Raw genomic sequence first — 21248 nt, forward strand, 5'->3', positions numbered from 1 at the left:
CTTGGTTAAGTTCAAGAACTATCCTGCATTGGATGCGAAGTGGATGGAGGAGGAGGACCTAGCAGATACTCCTCAGATTGTGAAACTTTACCTCGATGCTTTTGGTTTAGCATAGTCTACTCCAAACGGAACCCAAAATTCAGCTTGGCTGGAGATCTGGTGCAGTGGGATGCACAAGAGGGGAGTCACTCCGCTCCTTTGTCAACAGATGCCTTGATTTAGATACTAGAGTCACCGATGTCTCTTTACTAGAGTCACTGATGTCTCTTTGAGCTTCAGGGATACTGAAAGCTGACAGTATTCTGCTGTAGGACTTTAATGAAATGGAATTCCTGATTATGATACTGATTTGTTCTTGACTTCTCTTAAGTGTAGGAAATGATAGACGAAATGACTGCAGCATTTTGGTCTGATTGATCTCGAATGGACATGGTTGCAATAGGGGTTAGTCAATCGGACATCGATGAGGTCCCGATTGGACCTAGATGTGATTGCTAGCTACATTGCCGATAAATCATGCCCTAAGATCCGAATGAATGTTGAATGTCATGTGATGTCTGGTGATGTCCTGTGATGTCGTGTGATGTGACTGTCGATTTGGTACATGCGCTAGATATGTGTTCCTAGTACGTAGGTACTAACAGTCAGTGTCTGCTATGACGGTTTATGGCTTTTGTCGGTTTTGTAGGCGTAATCGCGATCGATTACAATGCTTTTAAGAGGGGGGTATGTCACAAAGTGATGACGTGGCTACCGACCCGTAGAAACCCTAAAAATCCTGCAAACCCTAATTTCTATCAGAAACCCTAATTTTACAAAAACCCTAACCCTAACTGCTGGCTGAAAAACCCTAAAAGCTGGCGCCAGTGCCACGTGGCAGCAATTTTCGGCGGAGGTTGGGAAAAAAGCAGTTAGCGACGCTACAAATGCTTTTTTTTGGCTACGCTTTGAGAGAGAGAGAGAATTTGATTTATTTACTTGCTCTCTTTAGACAGAGAGAGAGAAACTGCTTTTGATTTTAAGCTTTTGGGGCTCTGCTTTTGGGCATCCCTTGTAAGATTTTTATTAGTGGTTTAGAGCTCACTTCTTAGAGCATTTGGACGCAGAGTCTGAGAGTGAAACCCTTACCGCTCTTTGTACTTTGACATTGATTTAATACATAAAGAAATACCGAAAGGGGCGCCAGTCTTTGGGGCCAATATCTCTAGGCACGGAACTCCGCTGGGCCAGTGCAAATCTATTGTGATCTGTGAATTGTTTGAAGTGGTTATTTGGTGCTGTCGCGATTGATTCTTGACTTGGAGTGTCCAAGTCTGTTACATTCTCCAACACAACCTACAAGTTACATTGTACAAGCTCTAGCCCTAAGCCTCTCAATGCTCTCATCATCCATGTGCTTCCATTGAAGCTCTCAAGTGACAAGGCTCAAGCTCTCGAGTCTCCATCTTCTCTCCCTTGGGTCTCTCCCCCTCAAGCTCCCTTGGGTCTCTCCTTCTCCCACCCCCACTCCATCCTTCCAAGTGCCCTCTCTCTCTCTCTCTCTCTCTCTCTCTCTCTCTCTCTCTAATCTATTGATACATCATACATCATACTAGTAGCTACTAGCTACATACTACATAATGCCGCCTCCTCTTCATGAAGCCTTTAAGAAGCATTGCCGATATTTTGAGCGGGTGGGGGGGCAAGCAAAACGCTTGCAAGTGGTGGTGCAAATATTGCCCAAAAGGTATGACCTCTTCCGTCACCCGTCTCATCATCCACTTGACAAAGATGGGAGGACAAGCGGGCCCATGTCCTAATATCCCCGAAGATATCCTTGCGGAATGCAAGAGAAAGTATCTTCCATTGAAGACACGCAAGGGTAGAGTCACCTCGGATGAGTTCGTGTCGCCGGATGTTGATAGCTCCGATTCGGAGGAAGAGGCCTCTCCAGCTATGTCCATGGCTACCGGTGCCACCGCGGCCTCATGTGATGGTGGTGCCATCTCCAAGAAGTCCAAGAAGTCCAAGAAGTCCAAGGGGTCTTCAAGTGATGTTGGCCGCCCTCCGAAGATGGCAAAGCAAGCTTCTCTTGCTCAATCGGTGGGTGGATGCTCCGGCGTCTTTTCTCAAGGAGAGACAAAGAATCGCGGAAATAGAGATTGCCCGCACGGTGATTGAATGCAATCTCTGCTTCAACATTCTTCGGTTGGAGCGATTGAAGAGGATGATCATAGCAATTGCGGCGGTTGGTCCATGCGAAGGGTGGACGGGTGTGTCATACCACGACATGAGAACAAAGAAGCTTGATGAAGAGAGGGCAAGGATTGACAAGTCACTTGAGCCCGTACGTGCGGGTTGGGCAAAGTATGGATGCTCTTTTCTCTCCGACGGATGGTGCGACTGCAAGCAAAGGGGCATCATCAACATTCTTGTTTCTTGTCCTCTTGGCACGTACTTCTTGCGGGCGGTGGATGCGGGTTCGAGAGGGAAGAAAGTGACCGGGGCATTCATTTGGAAACACACCCGTCAAGCCATTCTTGAGGTAAAACCGTAAATGGAGCCTTTATGTCTTGAGCAATTGCCAATGAGTCCTATGTTTTAACTTTTAAGTTTTAACTCTTTTTGTCACAAATGCTTGTTATGTAGGTTGGTGCGGAGCATGTCGTGCAAGTGATTACCGACAATGCTTCAAATTGCAAGGCAATGAGTAAGAGGCTAGAGAAGGAATTTCCATCCATAGTATGAACTCCATGTGCCTCTCATTGCCTTGACCTTCTCTTTGAAGACATAGGGGAGCTAGGTTGGGTGAAAGATATCCTCAACCAAGCACTCTCCATCATCAATTTCATCAATGGCAAAGTGAGGGTGCTTGCAATTTACCGCACCTACTCCGACCTTGAGTTGAAGAAGCCATCGGCCACTCGCGTTGCCGCTATGTGGCTACTTCTAGATCGGCTCTATGATGTGCAAAACAAAATACAAAAGACCATGGCCTCCGATGAGTTTAAGGAATGGATGAATGGAGAGTCCGCCGCTTCACAACAAGATGCAAAAGCCATCCAACGGCTTTGCTTGGGGGAGGAGTTTTGGCAAGAAATTAAAGGTCTTGTCATTGCGATCTTGCCTATGTACAAGGCTCTCTGCATGACCGACATGGAGCGGGCAACTATTGGGCTTCTATGGCACTTCATGGAGGAAGCTTACAAGGAGATTGAGAAGTCTACAATCCTAGATGGGGCTCCCGATGGAACACGGTATAACTACATATTTATTATTACATACTACATACTCTATATATCTAGATTCTACATGCTTGTTTCTCTACGTAGTACATTTTTTCTCTCTTCTTGTACTGATTACCTCGAGGACTCTCCCAAGAGAGACGACATTCTCCTCCTAATCAAAAAGCGGTGGGATTGGATGAAGAGACCTATCCATTACTTTGCGGCTCTCTTGCATCGGGCTTACAAGAAGCCGGAACTCTGTGCAAATCAAGAGCTTATTGAGGAGCGCAACAATTATCTCTTTAAGGTGCTAAAAGAAGAGTACATTGGAGCATTTCTCCAAGAGGTAATCAACTATAGCGACCAACGAGGCACCGCATTTACTTCCAACTTGTGTTGGAAGCGGCAATCCTTGGTGAAGCCTCTATTTTGGTGGGAGAGCTTTGGCTATCAATTGCCCACTCTCAAAAGACTTGCTTTGAGGGTTCTTGGCCAAGTAAGCGGCAAGCCTTAAACTTTCACATTTTGTGCTTAATGTCTTTAACTATAGTCTCTTATAGCTTATGCATCTCTTGATGTGTTTTAGGATTGCTCATCGGGAGCATGTGAGCGGAATTGGTCCGCATACTCCCTCATCCACACCAAATCCGAAACAAGATCTCAACGAAGCAATTAGAGCGACTTATCTATTGTCGCTCCAATTTACGCATGTTGCGCTCTATGCATGAGATGCTTGTGGCTCAACAGGTATAAATTATAAATTATAATCATGACTCACTCCATTTTCTATACTCTAGTCTTTAATTAATTTGAATATACTAATTATGTTTTCATTGTCCAATGTTGTAAATGTCAAATAGGTCAATGTGAATGAGCTCACACTTACGATTGACACTCTAAAGAGTGTCAACAAAGAGCAAGACCTTGAGGAGAAAATGATATTTCGTGAGCTCTACTTGGAGCTTGAGGAGATTGATCGCCAGGTTCCTCGCACACGATCACGCAAGAAGGTCGTCATCCATGGAGTTACATCGGCTACAAGAGGCAGAGGTGCCAGCCTCCAGGGCTACAAGAGGTAGAGGCAGAGCATCAACAACACCCACGGAGGCTCTTAGGACCTATGTGCGGCGAGGCTCCGGAAGCGGCTATTGTGTGGCGGCTATCACTATGGAGGATAGAGAGCCTAGAGAGCGAGAGTATGATGATGAAGGCAACCTCATTGGTGATGGACATTATGAGCCGTCATCCTTCAACTCTTGTGAGGAAGAGGATGATGTTGATGAGCAAGGCTCAGAAGAGAAAGATGAGGAAGATGATGAGAGCACTAGTGACTAGTGACTAGAAGCTCTTAGACTAGTTACTTTAGACTTTACTATTTAGTCTCTCTATTATGGTGTGCCACTTTTTGAGTACTTTGTAGCCCTTGCCACTTGGTCCTTCCACTTTTTTGTATCATCTTGAGTCTTGACTCTCTACTTATCAAATTTCAATGATCATTTTGGTTGTAATGCTCATTCTCTTTACATTGTAGTATTGTAACTTGTAATCTAGATTCTATACAAATGTCAAGTTTCTCTAAGGCCTAAGCCTTAGACTTGAGAATTATTTGTTTTTTTTAATTTGAACGTATATAACGCCATCGTACATCATAAATTTTTTTAGTTCGTTTAGTACCGCACATCATCGTACGCGTACAAAACGTACGGGACCATACGAGACCACTATGGAAACATGCAAAAGCGATTGACAAAACGGACAATCTAGAAACAATGTGAATTCCTTGAATGCAAACATTTTTTATTTTTGAGAGAGATCCACATACATTCGTGCTCATCCGTGAGTGAATCATGTGTATCGTACAATACGGCATGCCTATGGAAAGGGAAGACATAAAGACGGTGACGAAAATACAAGAAACCGTCACGAATGAAAAACTCGAACAATGCGTGCTGACTAATCATGCGAACACACAATACTTCCTAAGTGGGTTCTTTGGACCTCGACTCGAGAGCCAAGATCGGTTCTACGTGATTGATCGTATTTGCAATGAGTCTAGCTTCACAAAAAAAATCATTATCTAAACCATCATCCTTGTGAACAATTACATCTCTATCATGCAAAACATGTGTGTCGTGCTTTGGAGAAGAAAAGACTGAGAGAGTCTCCTTCTCCTGTTTCTTTTCAAGCTTCGCCTGCACATTAGGAATGAGAGGTAAAGAATGAATAACCTCCTCACTACGAATGATAATGGGCGGAGTCACTTTTGGCATTTAGAGTGAGCGTATTGTTTGCCCAATCAGTTAGAGGGTTATGTTCACGAAACCATCTAATGCCCAAAATCATATCACATCCTAAAAGAGGAGACACTATAAATTTTCTACGGAAGAAAGCTTGCTGAACAGTGAATAACACATCAAGGCACTCTCGTGTAATGAGAGAGTCATACCAGGAGCAAAGCTCGACACCTCGAGAGGAGTTGTCTGGCTAACCTCCAAGCGAGCTCTTTCTACAAGAGGCACCAATCACATCATGCATACTGCCTGAATCAAACAAGATCACCATGCGTTGACCATTCATATGACCATAACACTTCATGAGAGACTCATCAGCTAGATGATCATTAGAAACTTGGGACACACTAATGTTCTCATTTATGGCATTAACAGAGGATGTGGGTTCTGCGGGTTCTTGAGGTTCGTTGGATGCGTTCTGAGGACATGTCTTCTTTATATGACCCTTGACGTGACATTGATAACATCGACCTTCCTTAGAATAAATGACTTGTTCTTCTGGCGTTATGTACCCTCCTATAATTCCTTGTGCGGCTTTTTCATCCGGGGCTAGCTTAGGTTTAGCAAGTGTTTTAGCTTTACCCTTAGATTCATTTTGAGAGTTCTTTTCCGAAGGATTAAAGGAAGATTGGCTAAAAGAGTTACCGTTTTTACTATTTTTACCGTTCTTACCGCTCTGTGGGTTCTGAGGAGTCTGAGAGGTGCGGGGAGAAGACTTGTTCTCCTTAGGCTTTCCTTTGTTGTGCTTCATCTCTTATGCGAGAGCAATTGCTACCGCCTTGTTGAGATCTATTGGGTCTAGTACTTCGACATCAAACTTGATGTACTCGTCCAACCCTTAAAGGAATGCCTCTTTGCACTCATCATCCGATTTGCGTAATTGGGTGCCGAGCTGCAAAACACGATTAGAGAAGGACATAACTGGCATATCATTTTGTTTGAGATTGCTCTAATCGTCTTTCAACCGCGCTAGGTAGTTAGGTGGCATAAACCGTGCCTTGAGCTTGTCTTGGAAGTCGAGCCAATTGAAAGAAAGGGGCACGCCTTCTTCGGCTTTCTCTAGGTGTGCGGTCAACTGTGCCTCGCCATGCGTAATACCAATTAATGGTATCACCGGCAAGATACATGGCTGTCGTCAAAACTTTGCTATTTCTTGTTTTCTTAGTTGTCGCAAAGTAAGCATTAAATTGATGCAACCAAGAATGAATAACATTAGCATCCATCTTACCGTCATACTTACTGAATGTCAACTTCTCAGTGACTGGATTGTTGGAGTCCAAATCTTTGCTTGTGCTACTTGATGAACTGTCTACACCTTTGACCAGCTCGGACTTCGAGGTGAGTACCTGTAGGACCAACTCTTGCATGCGTTGGTCTCTCTGCGCCTCACGCTCTAATTCCAAGGCCGCTCGCCTTTCTTCGGCCGCTATGCGTTGAGCTTCGCGTGCTTGCTCACGCTCAAGCTCCATAGCTGCCTTTCTTTCCTCGGTCGCCAAGCGCGCTTGTTCATGCTCGCGATCCAAGGCGGCGCGTTGCACCTCTTGTTGTAGCATCATGTCCATCATCGACTTGATCAAAACCTCCATAGGATTTGGTACAACCCGTGGCGTAGATGGGGAAGGGGGAGGGTCGGGAAAAAATCCTCCTGGTGGGGAAAATTCTTCGTCACCACCTCCATGCTCATCACCTTCACGCAAAGTATCCATTCTGCTTCGGGTCATGACCATACATTGAGATCTTGGGTACTTAAGTTCGCAAGGAACTTGGGTTCTTGAGGTTCTTAAGGTTCTTGAGTTCTTTAGCTTGCAATCGGTGTTTGAGAAGGCTTTTCTCTTAGCCGAGCTCCACTTTTCCCTGTGGGTGCACCCCTTGGCGGCCTTGCGCTCACACCAAAGTTGCCTTTTACCACCTCACGTCGATTTGGCCGGCCGCTAAGTGCACGGTCCGCTCTCAATGAGTGAAAAGAGGAACAAGGGGAGGCTGGACAAGCCCTTCTTTCTTGGGTTACATGTTACTCTTCAAAAACACGATTAGAAATCTACACGCCCAAGTGGACTTGGGTTACGTGCGATCGCAACAAGCAAAAAATTTCTTGTGGTTCTTTCCTTGAGTGATACAGAACACTGCCCTTTAGAAAGCCTAAAAAGAAACGTCCAAAAAGTCAATGCTTTCAAAAATGTCGAAAAACACCCACCCATCCGCATGACTATGCCACATGTAACCCGTAAATCAAGCTGCAATTCACCATGGGCTACCAACCACCCCATAACCCACCTTTTTCCCAGGCGTCATGCATGATGCACTTTTCTCTCTCTCCTCACCTTCACTCCCCGCTGTGCTTGCATCTCTGCTTGCTTCTCCTTCCCTCCTTGTTGTGCCTCTCCATCTGTGGTCAGTTAGGGTTGCACCGTCATCTCTTTGTGACAGAAATTAGATAGATAACTCATTGTTCCTAAGGCATACCTTGTTGAGTAAGTGTAATCTCCACTTTTTTCCTTGTGAAATTGTGATTTACACCACGTATTACAATTATTTTGGGAATGAAAAATAGCCATATTGCTACGATTTTGTTTGATGAAACAACCCTTTAAATGATGCGTTTTTCCAGAGGTTTGTTCCTACCTTTTATATCATTACATAGCCAAATTGTATGCTGCATTGTTCTAACAATTTGTTCCTACGTCTTGTGGCATCACATAGTTGCTGAGTTGTTTGAGGCGTAGGCACTATCAATGCATGGGAATATTGAGGGCGAACAAGAGTGTCAATGGTCTTGGGAAGAGCAGGCAAGGCTAATCAATGGTGTTTCAAAAGAGAGTATGAAATTGGGTTAGGGGGATGAATTTGTAAGTGGGACATTGTGCCGTTGCGGCCTATAACATGAGAGAACATACATATGAAGCATGCTAAGGTGCACCTCTATATTACTAGTAAGACGCCTCCATCTTTAAGTTGTCACTGCATGTGAGCCAGAAGGGTCTTGCAGGCATGAGTGGATGGTTATCAATTACACTAGCTGGTGTTCACATTCTTAGGATAACTGAAATGTTATTTCTGAAAGTGTAGTAGAATGAAGCAAGCTCTGTAATAATTTATTATTTTAATGGATTTTTGATCGATGACAATAGTGCAGTGAAATCAGGATCAAGTCAAAATATTCTCGTCTTGTATTTCTCTTTTATGGTAGACGTGTCTCATCTTGCATTTTTTTGTTCAGGACAGATATACCTCTCTTTTATGGTAGACATACCTCATCTTCCAGCACAGCAGTAAGCATGGCTATTGGTGATACCACTTTACGAGTTGAGAGAATTAATGGGTAAGCACTTGCGTTGCTACAAGAAATGCTTAGGAAGGTGATCCTTGAGCGGATTGAAATTTCTTGTTTTCCTTTGTTGGTTAGGTATATGACTGAGCTAATGGAAATTCTGGTAGAAGCTCCAAAGCTGAGAGTCGTTTTTATTCCAGGAAATCCAGGTATTTTGTGTCTATCCCAGGAGGAGGCTGTAACTTACACATTTCCATTTGTAGTTCCAGTTGAAGCATTAGCATGGACTATAGTAAAAACGATTTCCAAGTACACCCAGGGCAAGAGCTCAACCATTCAAGCCCAGGAAATTTTCATTGCTAAGACCTAATATAAAAATTTTAACTCTGTGTGTTTGTTGCTGTTATGTCCTCGTCGTAGGAGAGGAGATCTAGTCTAGGACATTGTTAGGAGAAGAGTCTAGATTGTGCAGGGGTCCATCCAACCTGACAGTATTGCAGGTGGATTATAGGTCCAGAAATTAGACCTCATCAGCCAAATTGCTTGTCTCGAGATCTACAACAAACACTATTAGTGTGCTAAAAAACAAGAAGAAAAAAACGTGATACTGGCTGTTTTTTTTTCCCGGCGTTATGTTTAGCGGTCAAGGAGTGTGCTGTGGCAACGGTCTCTCCTTGGTGGCAAGCTCAAGTCCGTCTATCTTCCCCTGTGCTATGAATGACGTACGGTTACAGGGTGACACCCTTTATCAGTTGATAAATCTGCATTTTTGTGACTGGGTTGTTGTTTGATGCCATGGCTCAAAGGGAGCATGGCTGTCATTGTAACTTGTTTTGGTTTCTTTTTTTTTTTGCAAATCTCACGATATGTGAGAGGTAATAAGAATAGGAGAAAACCATTACATCAGCACCATGCTCCATGGCTACTTACATTCAAAAAGGCGCCCCATCCCCACAAACATCACATTGACATAGACCTGGCAGTAAGAGTCACCCAATTCCACTCGTCAGAAGTCTTGCTTTTTCCAATCCCAATAATAGTTTCCCTGCTATCATGGATTATCTCTGCGTAGTTGGCTACCGAGAGCTCCTGGCAAAGTTCAAACACTCGACCGTTTTTGGCCTTCCAAACATGGTGGAAGAAGCAAAATCTGGCGACTTGAGTACAAAGCAGAATCGGTTGGCTTATCATCCTTTCCCTCCAAGGAGCAGATCATGAGTACAACTAGCATGTAGTCACTTATTAAGGGAGGTCTGGGACCTTAGTTGCATGGACAACCACCACTAGGAGAGCGAGAATTGAGAGCTTGCGAGGCTTGGTCAGCAGCACGAGGTCACTCCGAGGGGGCGAGGCTGGTATGGAACTCATTGTCTTACGGATGCTGGTCCCAGCTAGGGGGTGCTGACGGATGATGGCTATCATGGTGGGACAGTTTCTTGAAGTTGTTTCCATAGGTGGTTTGCGTAGCTGGGAGGTCCTCCCTTGAAAATTTCATGGTCTCAGAACCTTAACTACGATATGGATCTTGTGCACATCAAATTTTCAAGTTAAATAATTCATTTTTATCTAATAATTACTGGAAAATTGTTTATTTTTGTCTTCTCTTGGGTGCAGGTGATGAATTTTCCTTGATTTTACTGATAAGGATGAAAAATCACACATTTTTGGAACCATTTTGCTGTTTACTTCCTGAAGAAAAATCTTGACCTTGTGGTTCCAATCTGAAATATGATCCAATGTTCTTTTATAGACATTGGCTATGATATTAGCCACATGACAAATTCCTGACGCAATCAAGGTTTTTGTATCTAGCTTTATTTCCATGTATTCACACGGCCACCCCACACATACTGCATATGAATGAATGATTGCATATGAGCATACAATGTAAATGTCTGTGATGTGCATATGTTACTTTCACTTACTTAATTTTGGAATTATTTCTCTCTTTTTCTTATATTTGCAATTGAGGACAATTGCTTTGATTTTAGAGGGTGGTATGGACAGGTTTTAGAGTTAGGGTATCTGCGTCTAGACTGGACATGCAACTGATCATTGTGCATTTCCAGCTAGGCACCGACTCTCTCTCTCTAGAAAGGTCATCCCTTCCATTCTCTAAGTCATGGCAAGAATCTTCAGAATTGCACAATGAATTTCTCTCTCTAGATTTTCCCTTCTCTCTCTAGAGGATGCTGATTTTCTCTCTCTAACCTTGAATTTTCTATTTTGTCTCTCTAGAACAGTTTTTCTTTCTAGAAAAGTGCAGCTTTCTGTCTCTACTAGTGGGGACTTTGTTGTTTCTCCTTGTAGAAGAGATATAACTGGCAAGTCACTGACAAGGTGGAGAATCAACAATAGATCCACGACTAAATGAACTCTGCCACTATGTGTCTCTTGTCTAGTATGTGGTATTATCTCTTTCAAGTTCCAAGTATTTGCTCTGCTCTGTGGTATCTCGACAAAAGGAGAGAGATCGTCGGTGATGATGTTGCCAAAGTCGATGATATAGACGCCTACAATTAGGGAGAGAATGCACGTGAGAGAGAAGGCAATGAAATAGATGATAATACAATGGGGGACTTGGATTTACTTATATACTACCCACTAAAATTTCCCTACCTAGAATCTTGTCGAATTAGTAAAATGAATACCTAAAAGAAAAATAATTTACTAGGATCACATTGGGCATTCACTTGAGATGCATAAAGTTTAACACACACTCTCTGTAGCTCATAGTGGACATATGTGGAAAGACCAAGTCGATGAAGAAGCTACCATGGACCCGAGTAGTATGTTTACTACCAATACACCTTGAATTTGCAACTACTAACTTGTCACTTGAAAGGAATGCCATCTTGATTATAGACCACACTATGTCGAAGAATCCCCATTCGTGAACTGTGAACACATCACATCGAAGATTGTCAAGACAATGAACTTTGGAACATATCCTGTCCATAATTTGGCCAACAACAATGGATTGTGTGCACATCCATAGTGTTTTGTAAACGTTCCATTGATTCCTTGCTAGATACAAAACTCTGACACAAGGGTTCAAACACCGATAACTTGAACTACGACACACTGGTCCAAATCATGGATAGGGAGGTCTAATTGCCCCTCTCTACCGCTCACAAGCATCTCTCTCTCTCTCTCTCTCTCTCTCTCTCTCTCTCTCTCTCTCTCTCTCTCTCTCTCTCTCTCTCTGGCCGAAGCATGTTGCGGCAACGTTGGATCACCTGACTAGAAATGGATCAAGGCTTGGGCCATTTTGCTGCCAAGGCCAAGCGGGAAAGTCCGTATGCACGTGAAGGTCCACCGGCTCCGAGGGCTCTATGGAGTAGCCTAGCCCTCAATGGCCTTGCCCTTCAAACAGCCGAGGCACTGCAACTCCAGGATGGATGCTACCCCATTGAAAGTGACTTCTTCCCTACACAGTTCTTCCAAGTGCATTCCTCGCCAACAAGAAGGATTTGGCCAGTGTTTCAAAACGCTAGGAGAAAACTGTAAATTATCCAAAGGAGCCATCGTCCAATGCGTTTCAAGACACCTTGTGAATGGACTTGCCTCACCATTGGCCGATTCCAACTGCACAGCAAGATGCTTGGTTGTAGGCGGCGGGCTCCCCCTTTGTAGCTTTGCTTGGCGGACTCCGGAGCATTCTAAAACGTTGTCGAGCTGCCACTTGAGGGTTCCTCTTCTAGCGTTTAGCGTTCTAAAACGTTGGGGACAAGGGCCCCCCTCTGTCGCTCGTTGTTGCTTGCTTTACAATGCTCGCCATGGCTTCCTTTATGCCAGCGTTTTAGAATGCTCCATAAAACGTTGGGACAAGAAAAACACCGAATCGCTTCTCCTCTCCAAGCGGTGTAGCTACTATCCACAATCAACGAGCCAAGGGTTCTAATACCATGTCAAAGTCAACAATGCAGAAGTGTATAATGATGGAGAGTGTCACAAATGGGAGCGCATAACAATATCAAATGTACTCTAATAAATAGAATTTATTACTTAATATTGAAGCCAATTGATATAGAAAGAAAGAGAGAGAGAGAAGATCGACACAGTATTAGGGATAGAAGATGGGGTGGTCCCCCCGTGTAAAGAGTATCTTTATTACTGGGGATAAGTCTTTATACACCGAACGTATTACCACGTCCGTTCTAGATCAAACTCGATGGTTCTTCAAAGCCTCGGCTTCCTATTCTCAAGCCAAAACCCTATTCTGTTCTGTACTCATAAATCCTTGAGAACCAAGGTTCTCACCTCTGGAACTCACCTTCCAAACTCAAGGCATGGCATCCCTATAATTTTTTTCCGACTTTGTTGGCAGAGTCCTCTTCTGCAGAGATCTTAGCATCAACTATGCTATCCTGGACACGGCATCCCTTCCTCGGGAATCTCTACTACCTGATCCCAACTCGAGAGTCTACCACTCTCAGATCTGTGGATCCACTCCCAAAACCGTTGGGCTTGATTTGGCTCTACTCACACAAAGCGCTTTTCAGAGGCTCATGCCTTCGTTTGCTCCTACTTCCTTGCGCAAAGGAAGTGCATCTGCAAACAAACGCTAATAGATCAAAATATGAAAAACATCACCTGTGAAGTCTCGAATTTGGGAACACAACTCGGTTCTTGGAAAGCAACTCCCCGGAAGAGATCTCTATGGAGAGAACCCTCTCTTCCAATCCTAGACACAAAAGAGGTGTGCTCTCGGGTTCCTTCTTGTAAATCAGCCCCGTCTACGACATTTATAGGCTGAAAACAGAGAAGAACAGCAGCTTGTCACATGGGAACAATCTTCGAAGGTAATTCTTTGCGATGGAACTCGCTTACATGGTCCTGGCGACATCGGGTGCACTTGGGGCAGCCATAGGAGTCGTCGGCGTCGTCGTAGTGGTGGCTGAAATCTGAAGCAGCGTGTAAGACCCTCTGGCGCTTTGCTTTTCCTCCTGCAACCCCCCAAAACTGGGACGCTAGGCTGCTTTTATAGCCATCAGGGACTGGCAATTATAGGGAGAGATTTTTTGCCCAAAATACGGGCACAAGGGGTGCCTTGCTTTAGAGAGAGAAATGAAATGAAATGAAATGTTATATTAACGTCTTCAGAAGGCCAGAATGACACTGTTACAGCGTAACAGTGTGACTGTTACAACGTAACCGCGAAACATTTCAGACCCAAAACGTTTCACCCTAGGCTAAGGCCTCACCGAAACGTCTGACCGAAACGCCAATTTTGTGTATATATAGAGTTATGTATGGACAACAAAATAGGTGTTCACAGTGCACTAGTGAGTAGAGACACATGCTATGTTAACCTTGAAATAGTATTTACATAATAAATAAATAACTATTTAATTGCCAAATTCTCTAAAGGAAATTTCTTATTTCAGGCGTTTCACACTAGGCGTTTCACCTTGTAGGTGAAACGTTTTGGCCGTTTCACCCGTTTCGTGTTTCAGGCCTACTGAACGCGTTTCGCGGTTACGCTACGCTGCACATACACTCAATTGCGTGGGAAATTGATGACGTGGCATCACTGTACAGACTACCGCAATTTACGTTGACTTGTTGACGTGGCATCTTGTACGGGTTTCCACGTTTTACGTTGATGATGTGGCAACTATAGAGATTTCCACGTTTTACGTTGATGACGTAGCAATTGTACGGGTTTTCGTGATTTGCGTTGGCAGCTTTTCACGCCAGTTTTTGGGACCAGATGCTTTTGAGTTTGAAGCTTTTCATGTAACTGCTTTTCATATGCCAAGGGCCTTTAAATTTGTGCCTTGGGCTCATTGTTTGGCATGCTTCTGTGTGAAGGTGCAGGGATTGGAGTACCGGCGTTGTACTGAGTTCAAGCAATATAAAGAAATACCGAAAGGGGCGCCAAGGTTTAGGGCTAGTATTCTCTTGGGGTGTAACTCCGCCACTCCCCGTCTCGTGTGTCATGCATCTCTTTCAGTTCAGTTGTTATTTGAAGTGCTTAAAGTTGTTCAGTCTGTTCTTTTCCGTTGGTGCGTGGTGACTGTCCCCGTGACAGTGGTAAGAGAGATTCAAACGTGTGCTTTTCTGAAAGCATACCGGCCCTAGCAAAGAACAAAGCAAGTTGGCGCTTCCAAGCTTTACATGAAATCTTATTAAAGAATCTTCGTGTCTCGACCGCGGACTTATTAGTCACTCCCACCCTTACTTCATCGCGCATTGGGCGCGCTCCCATCTTCATCGCTCTATCTTACAGGGCATAAGCCATGAGGAATTCAAGATCATTTGCACGAGAAGGATCAAATTGTTTGACTCTGGTTTTAATACTGGTTTCAATTCTTGGTGATTTACTCCCAGGTGGAGTAGTGAGAAGTGGTGTTTTGGTATTGTCTAAACCTCGGAATGACGTAGACGGGATGTCTGGGGAGTGTTTTGTTGTATGCTTGAAAACCTTGGAACAACGTAGACGGGATGTCTGGGGAGCGTTTGGTTGTATGCTTGAAAACCTCGGAACGACTTATTTGGGATATCTGGGGAGTGTTTTGTTGTATGCTGGAAAACCTCCGAACGACGCGGACGGGATGCTGGGGAGCGTTTGGTTGTATGCTTCAACCTCCAAGCGACGCAGGTTGCGGCTTGGGGACCGTTTAGTGATACCAGTCCTCTGAGCTCAGGCCTGAACCTTTTTAGGTTATTTGCGGGGGGAGTGACGAGGTAGTCGTTGAGTAGCTTCATACTGCAGACCGTTTGTCTCGGGGGAGTGCTTAGCGGCACTGTTCGTTGTGCCTTGTAACATGCATATGTGAGCATTTGTGTTGCATTGTGATGTGCCAACCATTGAATATTCCTTATTGGATGAGATTGTTTTGGGAAGCCAACGACCCAGGATATCAATAGCTCCAATCTGGAATGAGACTCCTTATCGGATGATATTTTTCTGGGAAGCCAACGACCTAGGATATTAAGAGCTCCAATCTAGAATAAGAAAACTGATTGTGCCTCAGAATGTCCCTTGGAAATTTTTGAGCTAATTTGAGTTGTTTTGCAGATATACGGTAATCGCGGACGATTACTTTCTTTCAAGAAGGGGGGATGTCACAAACTGTTGACGTGTCAAGCCGTTGAAGAACGGAGCCAACCTGCAAATCCTGGCCGAGAGGCCTAAACCCTAAGTGAAGAAGCAGCAAAAGAAGAAGCAACAACTGAAGTTCGTACCAACTTATGGGACCTCTACCGATGGGACCCAAGGGACCTAAAGAAATAAAGTAAAGCAAGTCAATACACACACACACTCAATTACATGGGGAACTGATGACGTGGCATCACTGTACTGACTACAACAATTTACGCTGACTTGCTGACGTGTACAGATTTTCGCGTTTTACGCTAATGACGTGGTAGCTGTACGGATTTCCGTGTTAAATGTTGATGATGTGGCAGATTTACAGATTTCCGTGATTTGTGCTGGCAGCTTTTCACGCCAGTTTTTGGGACCATATGCTTTTGAGTTTAAAGCTTTTCATGTAACTGCTTTTCATAGGCCAAGGGCCTTTAAATTTGTTCCATGGGCTCATTCTCTGGCATGCTTCTGCGTGAAGGTGTAGGGATTGGAGTACTGGCGTTGTATTGAGTACAAGCAATGTAAAGAAATACCGAAAGGGGCACCAAGGTTTGGGGTCAGTGCTCTCTTGGGGTGGAACTCCGCCACTCCCCGTCTCGTGTGTCGTGCACTCTCTTTCTCTTTCAGTTCAGTTGTTATTTGAAGTGCATAAAGTTGTTCAGTCTGTTCTTTTTCGTTGGCAGAGTACAACCAATTTGTTGGACGTATGGAATCAGAGCTAGCTACAGGAGATAGCAGTACATTTTTTCCTCTTATTGGTGCTCTTCTTGTCACTGTTTATGGGTACTATGGCAAAGTTGTCTTCCACATCATGAAGATGGGACATTGTGATACACTTGTCGGAATGCCTTCGGGATGCCTTGGCATCATCAAAATGATGCTACTAGTCACTCCGCAATTGAACCATAACTCTAAACTAAGATAGCAAGCGAGTCGTCCTCCGAGTCCGGCTTACAAATCTAACCTAGAATGATTATGATATTGCGTTTGTATTTGGACACTTTTTGAAGCTTTGCAAATGCTGTTTGAGTATTGTTTGAACTATATTAAATCTTGCTTGAACTTTTTTGACCTTTTTTTGATGCCGATTGAACTTGCTTGACAGTGGTTGAAATGCTGTTTGATGAACCTCAACGACGCAGATTGTGGTCAAGGGATTGTTTCGTTGTATTTGGAACCTCTAAACGGGGCAGCTGGACATCGTTTAGTTGTAGATGGAAACGTCTGAACGACGTATACTGCGGTTTGAGGCTCGTTTGGTTATAATTGCAATTTAACTTGTTTAGATGGTGAGCACTGTCACGAGGACGTGGCAGTTGTTAACTATGTCACGAGGACGTGGCAACCGCTAACCGTAGTTGTTGGTTTCTTTCCAATAATTTTTGTTTTATTTTTGAGACCCTCTTTTTGAAGTTGCAAATGGTCGGACATTGTATGGCCAATGTGAACGGTAGTTTCACCCGCAGACAGGAAGTTGGTCGGCACTGGAATTCGTATAGTAAGAGGATGTCTAGGCTCAGTGCAAGGTCATGTCGTCGCACTTAGCAAATTGGTGAATACTAGGAAGTGAACTCAATAAATGCATAAAGTCAAGGTGGGATCACCAACAAAAGTATCCGACAGTTGGGCCACATTGCACTTTTGGATGCGGTCCCAATGAGGATAGATGGTCAAATGACCAGTGGGAGCCCAACGGAAGCATCTCCTAAAAATTAGGGAACTGCTATTTTGGGCCGTGAAATGTGTTCGCGTCATTATCTTCGGTATGACCAGGGGAACACTACAACTCTGCCGCCGCGAAGTCAACTGGGCAACCAGTCAGGAGATTTTTAGGCGGCAACCCCGAAACGGAAAAAAGCTTGTAATCGCGCCAAGTGGCACAATTTCATGCACTTGCCTCATTTAGAAAAATGGGCGCTGAAATTTAAGGTGGGAGAGGTCTCATTTGCTTCCTGTCTCACAGGTTAAGAGCTATGAAGTGCTTTCTTTCCCTCTCATGTACAGTGTGGTGCTAGGAGTGATACCCTGCATGCTACACACTGCTCTCTCTCTCTCCCATACGTGCAGTTATGTGATGCCCCACAAGAGGGCTCTTCATTTGACTGATGTACAATTGTGTGAGTTCATGCTTTTGTGCTGAGGCAAGAGCCTCCTTGAGCAGGAACAGGGGTAGCTAACTGCTACTCCAAAGCAGGCACCGGTGAGGGTCATAACCTCACCGTACAGGTGCGTTTTTAGCGCTGTGTATGTGCTGTAAATTGACTGTTTTCAGCCATACAGACGCCAGAACCATTGGGAATAGTGCCCCACTGGCACAGGACAGTTAGGGGACTGTTTGGGGCTGAAAACAGGGCAAAAACCAGTAAATGCAGTGTGCTGAGTTTACTGTTTTTGGGCAGGAATCAGAGGGTTTATGCCAGTGGAAGAGAGTTCCAGAAGGGAAATCGGTTTTGCGCAAGTTTTGGGGCTGTTATGCTACCGAAATTTGGCCAAAACAGGTGGTATCTAGCTCGATACAGATAAAGGATTCCAAGAGTCTTCTTTGTAATTTACCCTCCTAAAGAATAAAGAAATACCGAAAGGGGCGCCAATTTAGGGGCCTACAGGTTGTCGGTGTTTGCTCGTAGCATTCTAGCTTCCGAGCCGTGTGTGTACTTAAGTGTTAATTCCCGTTGCAGGTTCCCTTTGCACGTTCTCCCTCTGTGTGCGTCTAAAGTAAAGAATTTCGGGTGAAAGCCAAAGCCTACCGCCCCACGGGCCGGTTTCAAGGTTCCGTTGCCGGGACTTCAATCACTTTTTCCTCAAAGAGTGAGCCTCGGTTGTTTTGGGTAACGACACAGAGTACAGGATCGCGGGATTACACTATGTCATATGGCCGACAAAGGGAAGGGCATTATGGAAGAGGGCTCCTCTTCGAAGGGCAGACAAGAAACTGCTATGGTGTTCGAGATTGGCGAGAGCTCATGGCCACGTCAGTCTGTACCTCCTGTTGATGTGAATGTCCCTCCAGTAGTACAGGGCTTTATGACTGGCAACTTGAGGATGATGTGTTCAAGACTTTTAGTTAGTTGCCCTGGTGAATGTCTTTTTGGAACTGGTGTAGAATCCAAGGTTTATGGAGTTCTTGCAAGCGCCACCAGGGCAACAACAAAATAGGCAACCTACACCGCGTAGAGAGCTTGTCAAGGCTCAAGCCCAGGTACTTCATGCGACTCAGTAGGATAGGGAACACTCGCATGTTGCGGAGTCAGGGGCTCCAAAACAGGTTCTTCCTGTGCTTGAACAGGTGGCTAGAACGCCTATTCCACAGGTTATGCCAGTTCAGCCCGCCATCTTTCAGAGCCCGCATGCTGTCTTGAATGGACAGGGAACTGGTTACCAGGCAGTGCACCCAGTTTTTCCACCACCCACGGTACATCTTGGGTATTTTGGGGGTGGATCAGCGTTCCAAAGTATGGCTGGTTATGTGCCTGGAAGTCAGCCGTACATGCCAGGAATAGTGTTTGGGGGTATGCAAGGCATGATGCCAAACCCCATGTATGGTAGTATCGGCATACAGCAGGGTTTTTAGTGCAACCAGGGCCAGATTGGGGTGCCACAGGGTCATTTTGGCATGGCTGGTTTTTCTGGACATCAGCTAGATATGGCACCTCTGACGCAAAATGTTAATGGCCAAGATGTGCCGATCATGCCTACTACAGTGCCCATGTTGCAGACTATTCCGTATGACAATTTGGGGGCACTGGAAAAGCCGAAAGCTTACAAAGAAGGTGGTGCAGCTGTGACGTCAACACTCTCAATGGCTTTGAGGATAAAGCAAAGGCTCTCACTTTCCTCCAACAGTTTGATAGGGCTTATGCAGGAGGGAATTTTACAGAGGCCTATAAAGTAAGAAAAGCTGCCACTTTCTTAAAGGACAATGCACTTACATAATGGACGACATTGTTAATGCAAGGACAGGCACCTGCCACTTGGGTTTACTTCAAGCAAATGTTTGCATCTGCTTGGTTGTCAAATGAATTTGAAGCTGACGTCATGACAGATTGGCACCAGCTTACTTCGACTACATGCAAGAGCTTGCTGGAGTACAATCGGAGGTTTTGTAAAGCGTTACTGTCAGTGACCTCCTATAGATTTGTGCCACTGACAGAGCAGATAGAGAGGTATTGTTGTGGGCTGCCTAAAGGGCTTCGTGATTACTGTACCAAGAACAGAGTGGCTACCCTCATTCAGCTTATGGAAGTTGCTAACACTGGTCTTGCCTTGTTGAAAGGAGAGGACAGTGGGTTTCCAAGCAACGTTCAGCGATGAAGCCCTTTGTGAAAACGGCTCCTGAAGTGTCATAGGGGTCAGAAAAGGCCACCAAAGACAAGGATTCAGCCGGGACTTATGGAGCGTAGGCAAAGAAGCAGAAAAGGAAGCCTTTTGTGCAAGTTGCTCAAGGAAAAGAAGGTCCTAATGGCTGAAAATAAATGCTTTATATGTAAGCAGCATGGTCACTTTGCTACCAATTGTCCACAAAGGAAAAGACCAGCTGACTCTGATGATAAAGAAGACCAGAAAGGCAAGAAGCTTAAACCCACGGCAGGTTTGGTGCCAGACATGGTGGGTGACAGGCCCAATACTGATGCCAGTGAGTTGCAAGGCATGGAGTAAAGTTAGAGATCAGACGGCACTCATCTTCTTTAATCCAAGTGCCAAAGCAAACTTTATCTCACCAGAGCTAGCTATGAAGCTGGGCATCAGAGCTGAAGAGATGGGATACATAGCACAGGCAGGGTTGGCATGTCCTGGCCACTGAGAGTGTGTTACTCCCATTATTGGAAAGCTGCGTCTGCATATTCAATCGTATGTGGACACAGAAGAGTTCTATATTATGCCATTGGAAGGGTGCGATGCGCTACTTGGGATTCCCTGGATGTTTAGAGTACATGGCGTGCTGGGTGTCTTCGGCAAGACGATCACCCTTCAGCATAGGGGAAAAACTCATGTTTTGGATGTAAAGCTCAAAGGGGAGTTTGTCCCTATTGTATCTGCTTCTGCTATCACTTCTGTAATAAAGAATCATCTTGATTTTTGCACATAATGTCTCAGATAGTGATCAGTCTGCAATTTTCAGCAGGATAGACCTTAAGAGTGGGTACCATCAGATTCGTATAAGGCCAGAGGATGTGCACAAGACTGTGTTTAGAACGACATTTGGTCTTTATGAGTTTCTAGTGATGCCGTTTGGTCTAACAAATGCTCCTGCCACGTTCAACAGAATGATGGACCGGATTTTCCGCTCGCATCAACAGTTTGTTGGGACGTTCTTCGATGACATGATAGTCTATTTGAAGAATGAAGAGGAGCAAAGGCGTCACTTGACCATTGTGTTCGAAGAG

General features: G+C 44.6%; 1 protein-coding gene across 3 annotated transcripts in view; it reads left to right on the plus strand.

Annotated features, from left to right (window-relative positions):
- Positions 1 to 21248, plus strand: part of LOC147438194 (alpha/beta-Hydrolases superfamily protein) — a 147561-nt gene that overhangs the window by 8931 nt on the left and 117382 nt on the right. For 2 of the 3 annotated variants that reach the window (XM_086486086.1, XM_086486087.1), the window contains exons 2-3: positions 8715 to 8816; positions 8901 to 8974. In XM_086486086.1, the coding sequence (XP_086342212.1) occupies positions 8715 to 8816; positions 8901 to 8974 (176 nt within the window). The remainder of the gene's footprint in view (positions 1 to 8714; positions 8817 to 8900; positions 8975 to 21248) is intronic. The other variant, XM_086486088.1, reaches the window with a different exon arrangement.

Source organism: Adiantum capillus-veneris, chromosome 17, assembly GCF_014529385.1.
Source record: "Adiantum capillus-veneris isolate H3 chromosome 17, ASM1452938v2, whole genome shotgun sequence".
In the NCBI taxonomy this organism is placed as follows: domain Eukaryota; kingdom Viridiplantae; phylum Streptophyta; class Polypodiopsida; order Polypodiales; family Pteridaceae; genus Adiantum; species Adiantum capillus-veneris.